Below are 12,388 nucleotides of genomic sequence, written 5' to 3'. Positions count from 1 at the left end.
TACCAGAGTTCCCTTTTTTGACACAAACTGACAACTAAACAAGTGATCAAATATTTGTAATCCAAATAGTAAGTACTCTAAGTACTGCTGTGCAGGTTCCCCGTCACCACAGAGAGAAGTCCAAACAAATTAGAGACATAGAAGGTTTTTCATAGCACGCTTCGTCTTCGAACACTGCCTCCACCATTCCCTCCTCGCACATCCCAGCGACAATGAATCCTCGTTGTTTCTGCACGCTGTGCACCCTCGCCTATGACCAGTGATCCTTCTAGATTAGTTGCTGTCTTTCCTGTTGTTCCCCTAACAAGGTGTGTTTAAATGTCATCCCCTCTTTGTCACTTTCTTGGATCCCACTCCCTCTCCCAAGGCAGAATTACTTACTTTTTTTCATCTGTATTCCATAGTGCTTTACGCAAATATCAATTGTTGCATTTAGAACATTACGTTGTACTTGTTTATATTTTTGTTTTCACAATTGGACTTGAATTTTTTGAGATGAAAAATTGGGCCATTAAATTTTTAAATTCCCCATGCCTGACACATAGGATGTATACCATAAATTTGAGTTGAATACCTTTGAACTAGAGAGCCTCTCTTTATGTAACCCAAACTGCAAGAACATAGAAAAGTAGAGTTCTTTGGAGCAAGCAGTATGGGCAATTCTCAGCATCATCTTATAATGGTAACAAGTCTTTCTTTTTCAATGTAATATTATAGTGATAATATAGCGTTGATTAATCGGAATACTTAGAGAATCGTGGAATTTCCATGGGAAGAAGTATTTTAGAAGTGGTTCCTTTCATTTGCAGTTGAGGAAATCTGTCTTGAGCTTAGGTCAGACTGCAAAAGTAATGTTTATCAAAATCTTTTCCAAAAACCAACAACCTCGTGATTTAATGACTATTAAACCATTTTCACATTCCAGGCAAATAACTTCTGCAAGAGAACAAAATGTCCAGAGCACTTCAGTTCATAGGGAATCCCATTAGGGAATCTTAACCTGAGTTTAAGATATTGGGATGGGGGGAAGCCAGGCTACTTGGATGAGAGATAATTGGTAAATTCAAAGAATATTGTCAATACAAGTGTTCTTCATGTTTTTTGATGAAATGATGTCAGCTATCAGGGCCGTCAGAACAGTAGAGTGAGTTTTGATGAATTTCTTTTCTCCAGGTTTAATTGAGCCCCTTTTTCTCTTTAATAGGTTTCAGAACTTGCTGTGGTCCAGAAAGACGTTTGTGGACAACATGAAAATCTATAACCACAGTTATATCTACATGCCTGCCTTTTCTATGAAGACGGGAACAGAGCCATCCCTCCGGGTGTATTATACACTGTCAGATGTCGGTGCCAATCAAACGGTGCTCTTTGCAAACCCCAACTTTCTGCGTAGCATTGGAAAGTTCTGGAAAAGTAGGGGAATCCATGCCAAGCGCCTGTCCACAGGACTCTTTCTGGTGAGCGCAGCCCTGGGCCTCTGTGAAGACGTGGCCATCTATGGCTTCTGGCCCTTCTCTGTGAATATGCATGAGCAGCCGATCAGCCACCACTACTACGACAACGTCTTGCCCTTTTCTGGCTTCCATGCTATGCCAGAGGAATTTCTCCAACTCTGGTATCTTCATAAAATTGGTGCACTGAGAATGCAGCTAGACCCGTGTGAGGATCCCCCACTCCAGCCCACTTCCTAGGGGCAAATGCAAACAGAAAGAACTGAGCCAGGGTATTTTTGTTAGGTTTTCTACGTGACTCCAAAAGGAAATGGTCAAGTCATTTCATGGATTTGCATGGGCCACTTGGAGAAAACAGAACAAAACAGAGGAAATTCTACTTTTAATGTTGGCTTGGAGAACAAATAAGAAATGAAACGTCCTATGAAATATTTTTAGCACACTGTGGATTTGCAACTAGGAACATGCTGATGAAAAGATGTTGGTAAAGCACATTTACATGGTTCAAATCTAGAAGGTGCAGTTCAAAAATAAGATGGAACTCAAATCACTGAAGCTGAGGAACTAATCAAAGTACGATAAGGACATGATGCCAGGTCAAGTGTCAGTGACTATCAACACAAACTGGCTTCATTAGAAAACCTATCTTACTAAGACTGACATTAGAACCATAGGTTTTAAAAAAAATTATTATTTATTTTTGCCCTATTTAGGGGCAGTGAGTGGGTGATGAGGTAGATAAAAAAAATCCCTGACTGAGTAATAAGGATACAAAACGCTCCAGCTGATTATTGTGATTTGTTGAACCAAGTCTATGTTAACTATAGTCCCCCTCATTTTTTAAATGTCAAATAAGAATGGTTTCCTCCCCTTTTGTCAAGTCTACGTAGACAGTGTGAAGCATTGTTGAATTTAGACTGTGTTGATTCATAGTCCAGCTAACACGAGCCGCTCTCCCTCCTCCCGAGAATGTAGGGCATAAACCTATTTTTAGGTCTGCATCATGAAAGCTTGTGTTTGCATTATTATTATATTTGAGTGCAAAAAGACTGCAAATGTGAGTGCATTATTTATTTGCAAATTGGCATAATGGTCATCATAACAATGTTCAGAGATGAAGTAAAGCACAATGTCTAAATGAAATTGAATATGGAGGTTATTAAAGAAATCAGCAGTTAAAATGTGACTGGTTGACGTAATAGATTATATCGGTGCTTTGAAAGTTAAGAAATCGAGAGTGTCGATTCTGTGCAGAACTGATTCGCTATTTTGATCCCATCTAGCAGCAAAAATGTAATGAGAATGTACTATGAGTGAGTTACGTTAAATATTCACAGTATGTACTACCCTAAATATATTTCCTCTTTTGAGCTATTTTATTATTTAATAATTACCTAAAAAGAACGCATTTTTACCTATACACTTCATCAGAAATGTGAAAGGGCTAACAAAAAACACAAACAACTATTGTTAAAATATGTGCCACTCACATTAGTACCCTGTTAAAATGTAATTAATGAGCCCCATAAAACCCATGTATCAAGTTCTATTGAAAATGCTATCTGGAAATTTTACATCTTGTTATGATTTCTGGTCTAGATTTATGCAATAGATTTGTACAATGTTTAGTCTGTAAATTGGTGGCTTCTGAAAGACAGAACAGAAATGGCCCCAACTAATAATATTTCATATGACCAGGGCTTCTCGAGTGAGGTGATCCTGGTGGCATTTGGCAGTGTCTGGAGACACTTTTGATTGTCACGATTCGGAGGGTGCTATTGGCATCTACTGAGTCGAGGTCAGGGGTCCTGCTGAACATCCCACAATGCACGGGTCAGCCCCTGCACAACAAAATTATCCAGTCTAAAATGTCAGTGGTGCCAAGGTTAAGAAACCCTGGACTAGACCAAAATGAAATTTTGATTGTTCCCCCATTGTCTTCATTTAAGGATACACATACATGCTCACGTCGTTATGAGTATGACTACAATTTAATGAGAATGTTTTCTTAGAGCAGATTATAGTTTGACATTATTTTGTAGTGACAACTCACAGGTGTGCCATACATACTCCCTTTTCTGTGGTTACACAGATGGTGTGTGTGTACGTGTGTCGCATGAAGTTATCCATCTTTATTCTTATTGAAATATATGTGTTCCTAAGTTAGGATCTCTCTAGAATTGTCTTGCAGAGTACTCTGGACTACACTGTTACTATAAAGAAGTTGAATTCCAAACTCCCATTATTTTATTTTATCTGAAAAGACCTGAGAATTGGGCCTCATACTTTGCCAAATTTAATATTACTGACCCTTAAGATTCAGCTCAGATGATATTCAGGTTGTGGTAGACACATTGAATAAGAAGATATTTCATCACTTTCAATGCATCTGCCAAGAGAGGGCATCACACTCTAACATCAGTCTAATTTTTCTTTTTCTTTTTCTTTTTTTTTTTTGGTGAAGCAGATTGGCCCTGAGCTAACATCTATTGCCAGTCTTCCTCTTTTTGCTTGAGGAAGATTGTTGCTGAGCTAACATCTTTGCCAATCTTCCTCTATCTTGTATGTGGGACACTGCCACAGCATAGTTTGATGAGTGGTGTGTAGGTCTGCACCTGGGATCCGAACCTGCAAACCCCAGGTTGCTGAAGTAGAGCACTCAAACTTAACAACTACACCACTGGGCTGGCCCCTGGTGTAATTTTTAAATTGCTTTTTAGTAACAAAAATTAGATTGCTCCGTGGGGCAAAACAGGGGGTGAAGAGACTGAAAATGAGTACCTGATGCAACTTTTTATTTTTATTGGCTCCAGTTTGAGAATTGCATTGATGCTAAAGATCATGAATAAGGATGGCGCCTGTTTAATTTTAATTACACTTCAGTAAAATTAAGATGGGTGAAGGATTAAGTCATTCTATAAGAAAGAAAAGAAATTTTTTATATGGAAGATTTTTATATGGAAGAGAACACTAGACCCATACGCTTTGTATAGAGCATTTGACCAACAGTTTATACAGCGTTGTGCATCTAAACTGCAGTTAACACAAGACGTTAAAGAGCACTGTCTGGATGTTATTTCTGTTTAGTTCCCTTTTAGCTATTTTAACAAAGGTAGGAAGTAAATGACCCAAAATGACAGATGTTCAGACGGTACACTGTGTTTGGCTTTGTGATGTCTCATACCCTTCTCTTGGCTAAAAACATTGCTTAGGTTAGATATAAATTGTACCTGAAGTGGTGGACAGCATGGCTTAAAAACCTGCATGGAAAATAACTGAAGAAATCCTAGGATTCTAAATTTACCAAAAATATTCTTCAATTAGTCAAAAGCTTTCCAGGAGGGTTATAGATGATTCCAAATGGAAAGGATATCCATAATATTTCTTCTTGTTGGCAACTATGGTAGTTTCATAATTTTATTATATATAACCTCTTATTTCTTTGGTAGGAAAATCAGCCATCTATAGTTTTAATTTTTGTGTTTAAAAATACTGACTTTGTGAAATTTTTAACTGACAAATTCTAGTTTGGAGGGACTTAGAAAAAAAAGTTATAGTCCACTGAAAACTTTAGGAAATTCTTATTGTGTTGTATAAAAACTTTCTGAAATCAGGCAATATCTGCTGAGTTTGTGGCGTTCCAAAGATCAAAGCTGTAAGGACTTTGCTGGGCGCTTGAGGACAAGTACGTGGAGGAACAAGGACTGAGAGCGGTACTGTGCTTTGTATTTCCTCATCGTCCCAGTGTAGAGGTCGCCTCTCAGGTTATATGACTTCTGATGGGCACACCTCAAAGATGGGTAAACAACCCCGAGGCACCAGCAACTTAGGTCAAGCCTGTAACAAAGTCAGCAGTAACTGTAACTAAATATGACTAGCAATTTTGGCAACTTCAATCCACTGTGTGCTAGGGAGAGGATGAGGCAAGTGGAAAAGAGGAGATAACCCTTCTCTCAAACTCTCAGCATGCGAACGGTCAAAGACTTCTCTGCCCTCGCCATTGACTTTCCAGCGCTACCTATCTCTGCCCCCTACCAGGGAAGCTGGCCTGGTTCTAGGGTTGGACCAGTAGCCTTGTGACTAGAGAGCTGGTGTGGAAATTTGCTGAGAAGCTTAAAATTTTACACTGCCTTAAACAGGTTTTTTTTTTTCCTTGGCTTTGACTAGTGCTCTCTGAATTTGGGCGTCTTGTGTGAGAGTTCTGGTCACTCTGAACTAATTATGTCCCTAACAAAAGTGGAGCTTTTTTTCCATTCAAATGGATTTTCTGAGTCCTTGAAGCAAGGGAGATATCAAATATTCCCCTACTTCCTCTATAGCCTCTTTGAACGCTCTGGAGACAAACCCAAAGGAATTCTGAAGCCTAGCGTGTCTGTTTATAAATTCCTAAATGTGAGGCCACAGTGTTTAGGCTGAGAAAGTGGAAGGAGATGTAGAGTCATGGGCCACATAACAATGTTTTCAGTCAATGATGGACCGCCTATGTGACGGTGGTCCCATAAGATTAGTACCATATAGCCTAGCTGCGTAGTAGGCTATACCATCTAGGTTTGTGTGAGTACACACTATGATGTTCCCACAATGACGAAGTTGCCTAAACGATGCATTTTTCAGAACGTGCGCCCGTCGTTAAGCGACGCATGACTGTATATGAATCTACAATTGCTGTAGTCTTTTTTCTTCCTATAAGAAAATGGATGCTATCAACTTTATCCTCAGCTTAGTCTTATCTTTTGAATGTTTTTACATGCATCCTAGAGGTGAGAGATTGAAACAAGCACATGAATGGAAATCTCATTCAAACATAACACGACCTCCGCTTGTCATTGCAATAAGGATAAAATATATGCTTCTGTTTATTTCTTCTGATTTTCTTCTTTCTGGTGCCAGCATTTCTGATTTCTTTTATTTCTAACAAATAAGGAGTAAATAACTTATTTTAAATTGACTTATAATAACTGTGAGCATTTGTATGATAGCCAAAGCCCATAACTGTAACTTTTTAAAAGTCCTACAAAAGAGGAATTATATTTTGCTTACGGTCACTCATGTACCTACCTCCTCTGTGTTCTTCTTGGTCTCTGCACTGTGTGAAAATCCTTTCTGATTTTGCTTTCCCGTTGAAGCTGCGAGACATCAATGATACAAAGCTATCTGGGAGTTTTACGGAATAGTATTCAAATAGATTGATCATGTTTCTTTCTGTGTCTATGTAATTAGATTTTCTCCAGATATTTGTCATTTTAAAAGCATATGTTTCACAAGATACCGGTAAACATCTAAGAAATGTCATTTTATTCAGGGCAGAGAAAATTAGGAGTCAGATACGTCTGTATTTCTCTGCACAGTAAGAGAAATGGAGAAGTGTAATAAAAAAGGGTTTAATGAAAATGAAGAAGAGAAAGATAAACTCGGGTTTGAATTGTGAAGCACCATTGGGAGGGATCTCCATATGCAGCTAAGCAGAGGGCACAGAGGCGGTCCCAAGAACAGAACCTTTTTGAAGCATTTTATAGGAAATATATTGTCACACAGTCATTATGGCTGATGATGAAAAGACACTAGAGGAAGTGTGAGAGCCAGACTGTGAGACATTTAGGGACAGAAACAGAAGGGGGGCACCTGTTTACCTCCTTCAACCCTCACTGTCTAAATGCTTCTGCCCTTGCTCCCCTTCTGCAATTTGTGATTTCCTTGGTGTCTGAGCCTGGCTGTGCAAACACTGCCATTTTCATATCCGTTCTTTGTCTCTGCTTTGACACATACTTCCAAAATGAGATGATTATTTAGATCTCCTGTCATGATGAGGCAACAATAGTAGGAAGTGTCCCCTTGAACTTGACCCTTCAAAACATGTTCAACATATGCTATGCATAGTAAGCTTTGGAAAGCTTTAGTCCCCTGATGTCACAATTGCTTCAGGGTAAGGCTTTTATCTTCATTATTATTTAAGCAGACTTAGATGCGTCTTCTTCCCTATGTTCTAGTGTAAACACACACGCACACCCCTTGCATTATTTATGTCCGTTGAAAAGAGAAAGATGGCTGACCTGGTGGGGAGTAGCAGAGGGTGCCTTAACATTTTCAGGCTTGGCTCCCACTTCCTTATGTATTTCCTTCATGTCCCTGTCACTTCAGAGGTGTAACCGTGTCTGTTCCAAGTTGTATCTTTATCATCAGCAAGAACTCTTATAAATGTAGTGAATGTGACTATTTTGTATAAATGCACAATAGTATATAGGCCTTGGAGACGTCTGATAACAGTATGTAAATATCCTTTGTTGAAGGAGTAGAACCTTCTCATAGCGAGCTGCTTACGTGACAGCTACAGGAGGATGCATAGATTTAACATGTTGATTTCTCTAGCGAATTCTAGCATTCACGAATGCAAGGAAACAATTTGTTTCTGTTTCTCATTTATTCTTAAGCACCAATCCTTTGGGCTTTCTTGTTGATGGGTTACTATAGACATCCCTTTCATAACGTACAGGATTCATAATTTGTGACGATTGGATGGCCACTGGGGTACATCAGGATCAGAGACTCTAGAGGGAAGGAGAGAGAAGGATAGCTCCATTGAAAAGCTTGCCTAATTTTTGAAAAGTCTGAGACATTTCTAGAACTCTAGTTGCCATACAGCATGGTTGGTCTGAAAAGCTTCGAAAAAGAAAGTTTCTCTTTGATCTCTTTAACTTGACCATTGCACATTATATCTTATTCCACAGGTGCACAAGCTGTTTTTCAAAAGCAAATTTGCAGAGACTGGAGGTAAGAGTAAAACAGAAAAATTCAAATATTCTTTCTCATACAGTATAGTCTGACTACCCATCCATGGATGCAGTAATTCTGGAAAACATTTTAGATTAGACTATAAAATTGAATTCACCTTTGAACTGTACATGGAATTAATTCTTCCCAATAAAGCCAAACTCCATTGGTAGGAAATGTGGGGAAAATCAATGCTATTCATTTCTTCTTCTTCTTCTTCTTTTTTTGTTTCATATACAATGTAGAAGATAAGAAAAAACTTTGGTACTTTTTATGTTGTGACTGGAAAAAAATCCCTCTCTATTGGTTCTGCTGAGTTGTTTCTTTCCACAGAATCTAAATGCAACATCATAGGAGGAGGTTTGCTGTAAAAACATGTCTTTCTTTGGTTTGTTCATTGTAATTATGGCTGGTAGTGAGAAGGTTCAGTAAGTCTCAATTTCTCTACCTCCCTTACTTGGAGAAAATTTGGAAATGTACCCTGTGAATAAAATGATTTTTTTATAGCTTGTGAAGTCTTTTTATTTCCCAGAGCGTATGGGTAATTCTGTTTCTTTTTCTGTTCTTCCTTTGTTCTGTATCCACATAAGCTACACTGATTTTTTTTCTTCTCGATGAAAACTCATCCTGCTTAGTGAGAAAATTATTTTAGAAATACAGAATTATAAATGCTATAAATAGAATAGAAGAACACTATTGGTACCTCTTATGCAGGTTAAAGACACTATCTATTGGGCGAAGTAAAGTAGAAAGAAAAGTGAACATTTGTTTCATATGATTAATGCACATGAGCCTACTTTTCCCAGCGATGAAATGTTTCCTTTGTATAATGAGTCAATATCAGTAAGCGTGTCCTAGATATAATTTAACAAATCCTAACAAGATTCAAAATATTTAGATTGCCCTTCTGCTTGTGGGTGACTTTGACAAGGCTAAGTGTGTCTTCTTGTCTGAATTATTTAGATAATTGCCTCAAACTCCCATTTCCCTTGGGATCTAGTGGCCCCGTTCTGCCACTTTCTCAGAGGGAAGGACACCAGGAAAAGTGACCTGGGTCCATCCTTTAGCATACATTTCTCCTCAGAAACTGATCAAGGTGCTTTGTGCAGATCTCCTTATTCATTCTCTGACGTCGTTCTCACATAACAGCCTTTTGGGCTACAGCTATTTTAGGAAAGGGCATTGTATTACCTAAGGTTCAATCTTCATGGTGTTTAGCTGAATCATTTGGGAAGGGAAAAAGGCAGAACTCTGATAGAAATGTGGGTTACTCTATCCTATCCTCAGACCATATGAGGAAAACATTTAACTTGTTTTCACCAACTATCATTAAGTAAGAAAATCTAGATATTACGGAGTCCTGCTGTTCTACTTTGTTTCAATTTAAGCATTCAAAAACAGATATTAAGAATCCAAGGGCTTTAATTACTCAAGAATTCCTCGACCTAAAAGGAGGGTAATTACAACTCACAGACTATATTTTTGCTTGAAAACTTCTTATTTTGGATATACAGTCAGATTCTTGGTGACAGGAAGAACTAAAGATTTAGGATGATTGAATTGAATCTCGTGAATTTCATTGTGAATGATCAGGAGATCATAGGATGAAATTGAGGATATATCTAATTATGCTTAACATTTATAATTCTAAACCATATTATCTAGTTTCTGGGATTTGGAAAATAAGAAAAAACAACCCCTTTGTTATTTCTTTTATATAGATAGAGTGAAAATTATTTCTTTCGTCTACAAGAGTCATGTTTTCCAGGCATGAATTCAAAAATCAGCCTCAGTGTTTGGAAACTTTTTCATGATGATGAAATCAAAAGTTAGACTACAAAGCGATCAAGAGTTTCTTGGTCTCAAGATAGACTTCCATCAAGAAGATCGCAGTCTTTGTGTGTGGAGGAAGAGAGGGCGGTAAGAATGGAGTATGAGTGTTCGTTCCGTGGTCCACCATCATCAACTTCCCACCAGGTGGATTACTGATCTCTTGGGAAATGGTTTTCTACTGAGGGTTTAACATTGGCCTTTGCTCTTATTGCTTGGGCACTCAGCTGTGGTGGAAGCCAAATTATTGATTCCCTGCTTAATCTACATACTTGCCACCAAAACCACTTTATATAGAAGCCCGTTGGGAAAGTAGTGGGGTACTGAGAAAAGAGATGAACTGATATCCATTCAACATACTGTTTTGTCTAGACCTCTTACAAAAGTTGAGACTGAGATAGGGCAGTTAATGCCTTGAGAGGTCAAGAGAGGTTATCAATGCTTTCCATGATGACTATGTGGCAATTTGTTCTCCCTGAAATAGACATTTATTCTGGATTGGCCTTTCCTGTCCTCAGTGCTTCTGTCAGCACCACTATTTATGAACTTACAGAATGACTTATTTACCCTATTGGTATCACATACAACATGCAACATCCTTGTGACCAAGGGACACATTTCACAGCAAAAGAAGTGTAGAAAGGAGTTTATGCCTATGGAATTAGTGAGTATTACTCCTTACCATATCATGTGGAACAGTCATTCTCAATGGGAGTGATATTGCCTCCACAAGAAGGGAAAGTTCTGAGAGACAAAAATCATCTTAGATATTATAATCATTAGGGGAAAAAAAAATCTCAAAAGTTTCCTTGGAGATAAACAAATACACGGACATAGAGAACAGATTAGTGGTTACTAGAGGGGAAGAGGGTTGAGAGGTGGGCATAAGGGGTAAAGGGGCACATATATATGGTGACTGACAAATAATAATGTACAATGGAAATTTTATAATGTTATCGATTATTATGACATCAATGTAAAATAATTTTCCTTGGGGTCAGGGGTGGGAGGATAATGAAAAAGGTAAGAGAAACGATGATCTGGAAGCAATTGTCTTACAGAAAGTTGGCAGGGCCTAAAAGAGATTCAACTTCAGGACCATCTGAGAAGACGATGTCTTAGGAGGTAGTGGTACCATCTTACAAGATGTGGTATATGTTTTGGACAGTGACCACTTTCTCCCATATTTAGATATTTGGATCTGGGGATCAAGGGATGGAAGCAGAAGAGGCTCCCAGAAATCGTGGTATGTTGTGCTTTTATTATTGTTTAATTCAAAGTATTTTCTAATCACCTTGTGATTCTTCTTTAACCCATGTGTTTTTAGAAGTTTATGTTTTAATTTCCAAATATGTTGGGAATTATTAGTATCTTTTTATCTCTTTCTAATTTAATTCTGTCATGATCAGAAAATATACTACATATGATTTTGATTTTTTGAAATTTATTGAGACTTGTTTTATGGCCCAGCTTCTGTGAGTACTTCAAAAGGGTGTACATTCTACAGGTATTGGCAGGAGTGTACTCAAAGTGTTTATTAGGTCAGGTATATCCTCACTGACGTTTTATCTATTTGCTGTTTAAATTACAGGAGAAGAAGTGTTAATGTCTCCAAGCATGATATGCCCGTTTCTCCTTTAGTTCTATAAATTTTAGCTTTATGTATTTTGCAATTCTGTTATCAACTACATGTACTGAGGAGTCTGACTCCTGGCCAGACAACTATGTGTAGTCCTTCATGCCCAACCATATGCAATTACAAGGCTTTGCCTGGCAAGCCTCATGGGGTGAAGCTGTCCCACACGCACCAGATTTGTACACAGCCCATGCATTGTTTTTCTGGAGTGAATAGGACCCCCTGGGACAGCCATTCTTATACACATGCCTGCGTTCCTAGCCCAACACATCCATTTAAAGACCTACTTATCAGGGGTTTAGGCTGAGGCACTTTCTTCACTTTGACTCAGTACCTTTCCACTCTCAGCCCTTGCCTCTCTCTTTCCTCCTGGACCAGGGGTCCAAAAGAGGGAGTAGCCTTTTGTTTAGGACTCCTTGGCAGTGAGATGATTCTTCCATCTGTACTGCATCCACCTGACTCTTGCTCAGTGCCAATTCCATGAGGAAAAATGAAACCCTTAGGAACTGATGCCTGTTTCTGCCTCTTGTTTGTGATGTCACAGTAAATAAATAAAGGCTTATTACTTTCAATTTGGCTCATTGTCCTAATTTACCACCTCAACACCTGAATGCCTGAAATACACATTTAAGACTGTTATATTTTCTTCATGAACTGACCCTTCATTATGAACATTTATAACAATATAAATGTTATAATATGA

At 38.3% G+C, this 12,388-nt stretch overlaps 1 protein-coding gene across 1 annotated transcript in view; it reads left to right on the top strand.

Moving 5' to 3' along the window:
- The window catches only part of ST8SIA1 (ST8 alpha-N-acetyl-neuraminide alpha-2,8-sialyltransferase 1), a 158,793-nt gene extending 150,068 nt beyond the window's left edge, over positions 1-8,725 (top strand). Inside the window, exon 5 of the mRNA XM_070619266.1 lies at positions 1,205-8,725. Within this exon, the coding sequence (XP_070475367.1) occupies positions 1,205-1,691 (487 nt within the window). The 3' untranslated portion in view covers positions 1,692-8,725. The remainder of the gene's footprint in view (positions 1-1,204) is intronic.
- Positions 8,726-12,388: the final 3,663 nt, after the last annotated feature.

Source organism: Equus przewalskii, chromosome 5 (assembly GCF_037783145.1).
Source record: "Equus przewalskii isolate Varuska chromosome 5, EquPr2, whole genome shotgun sequence".
Lineage (NCBI taxonomy): Eukaryota > Metazoa > Chordata > Mammalia > Perissodactyla > Equidae > Equus > Equus przewalskii.
This window is presented reverse-complemented; position numbering and strand designations above follow the sequence as displayed.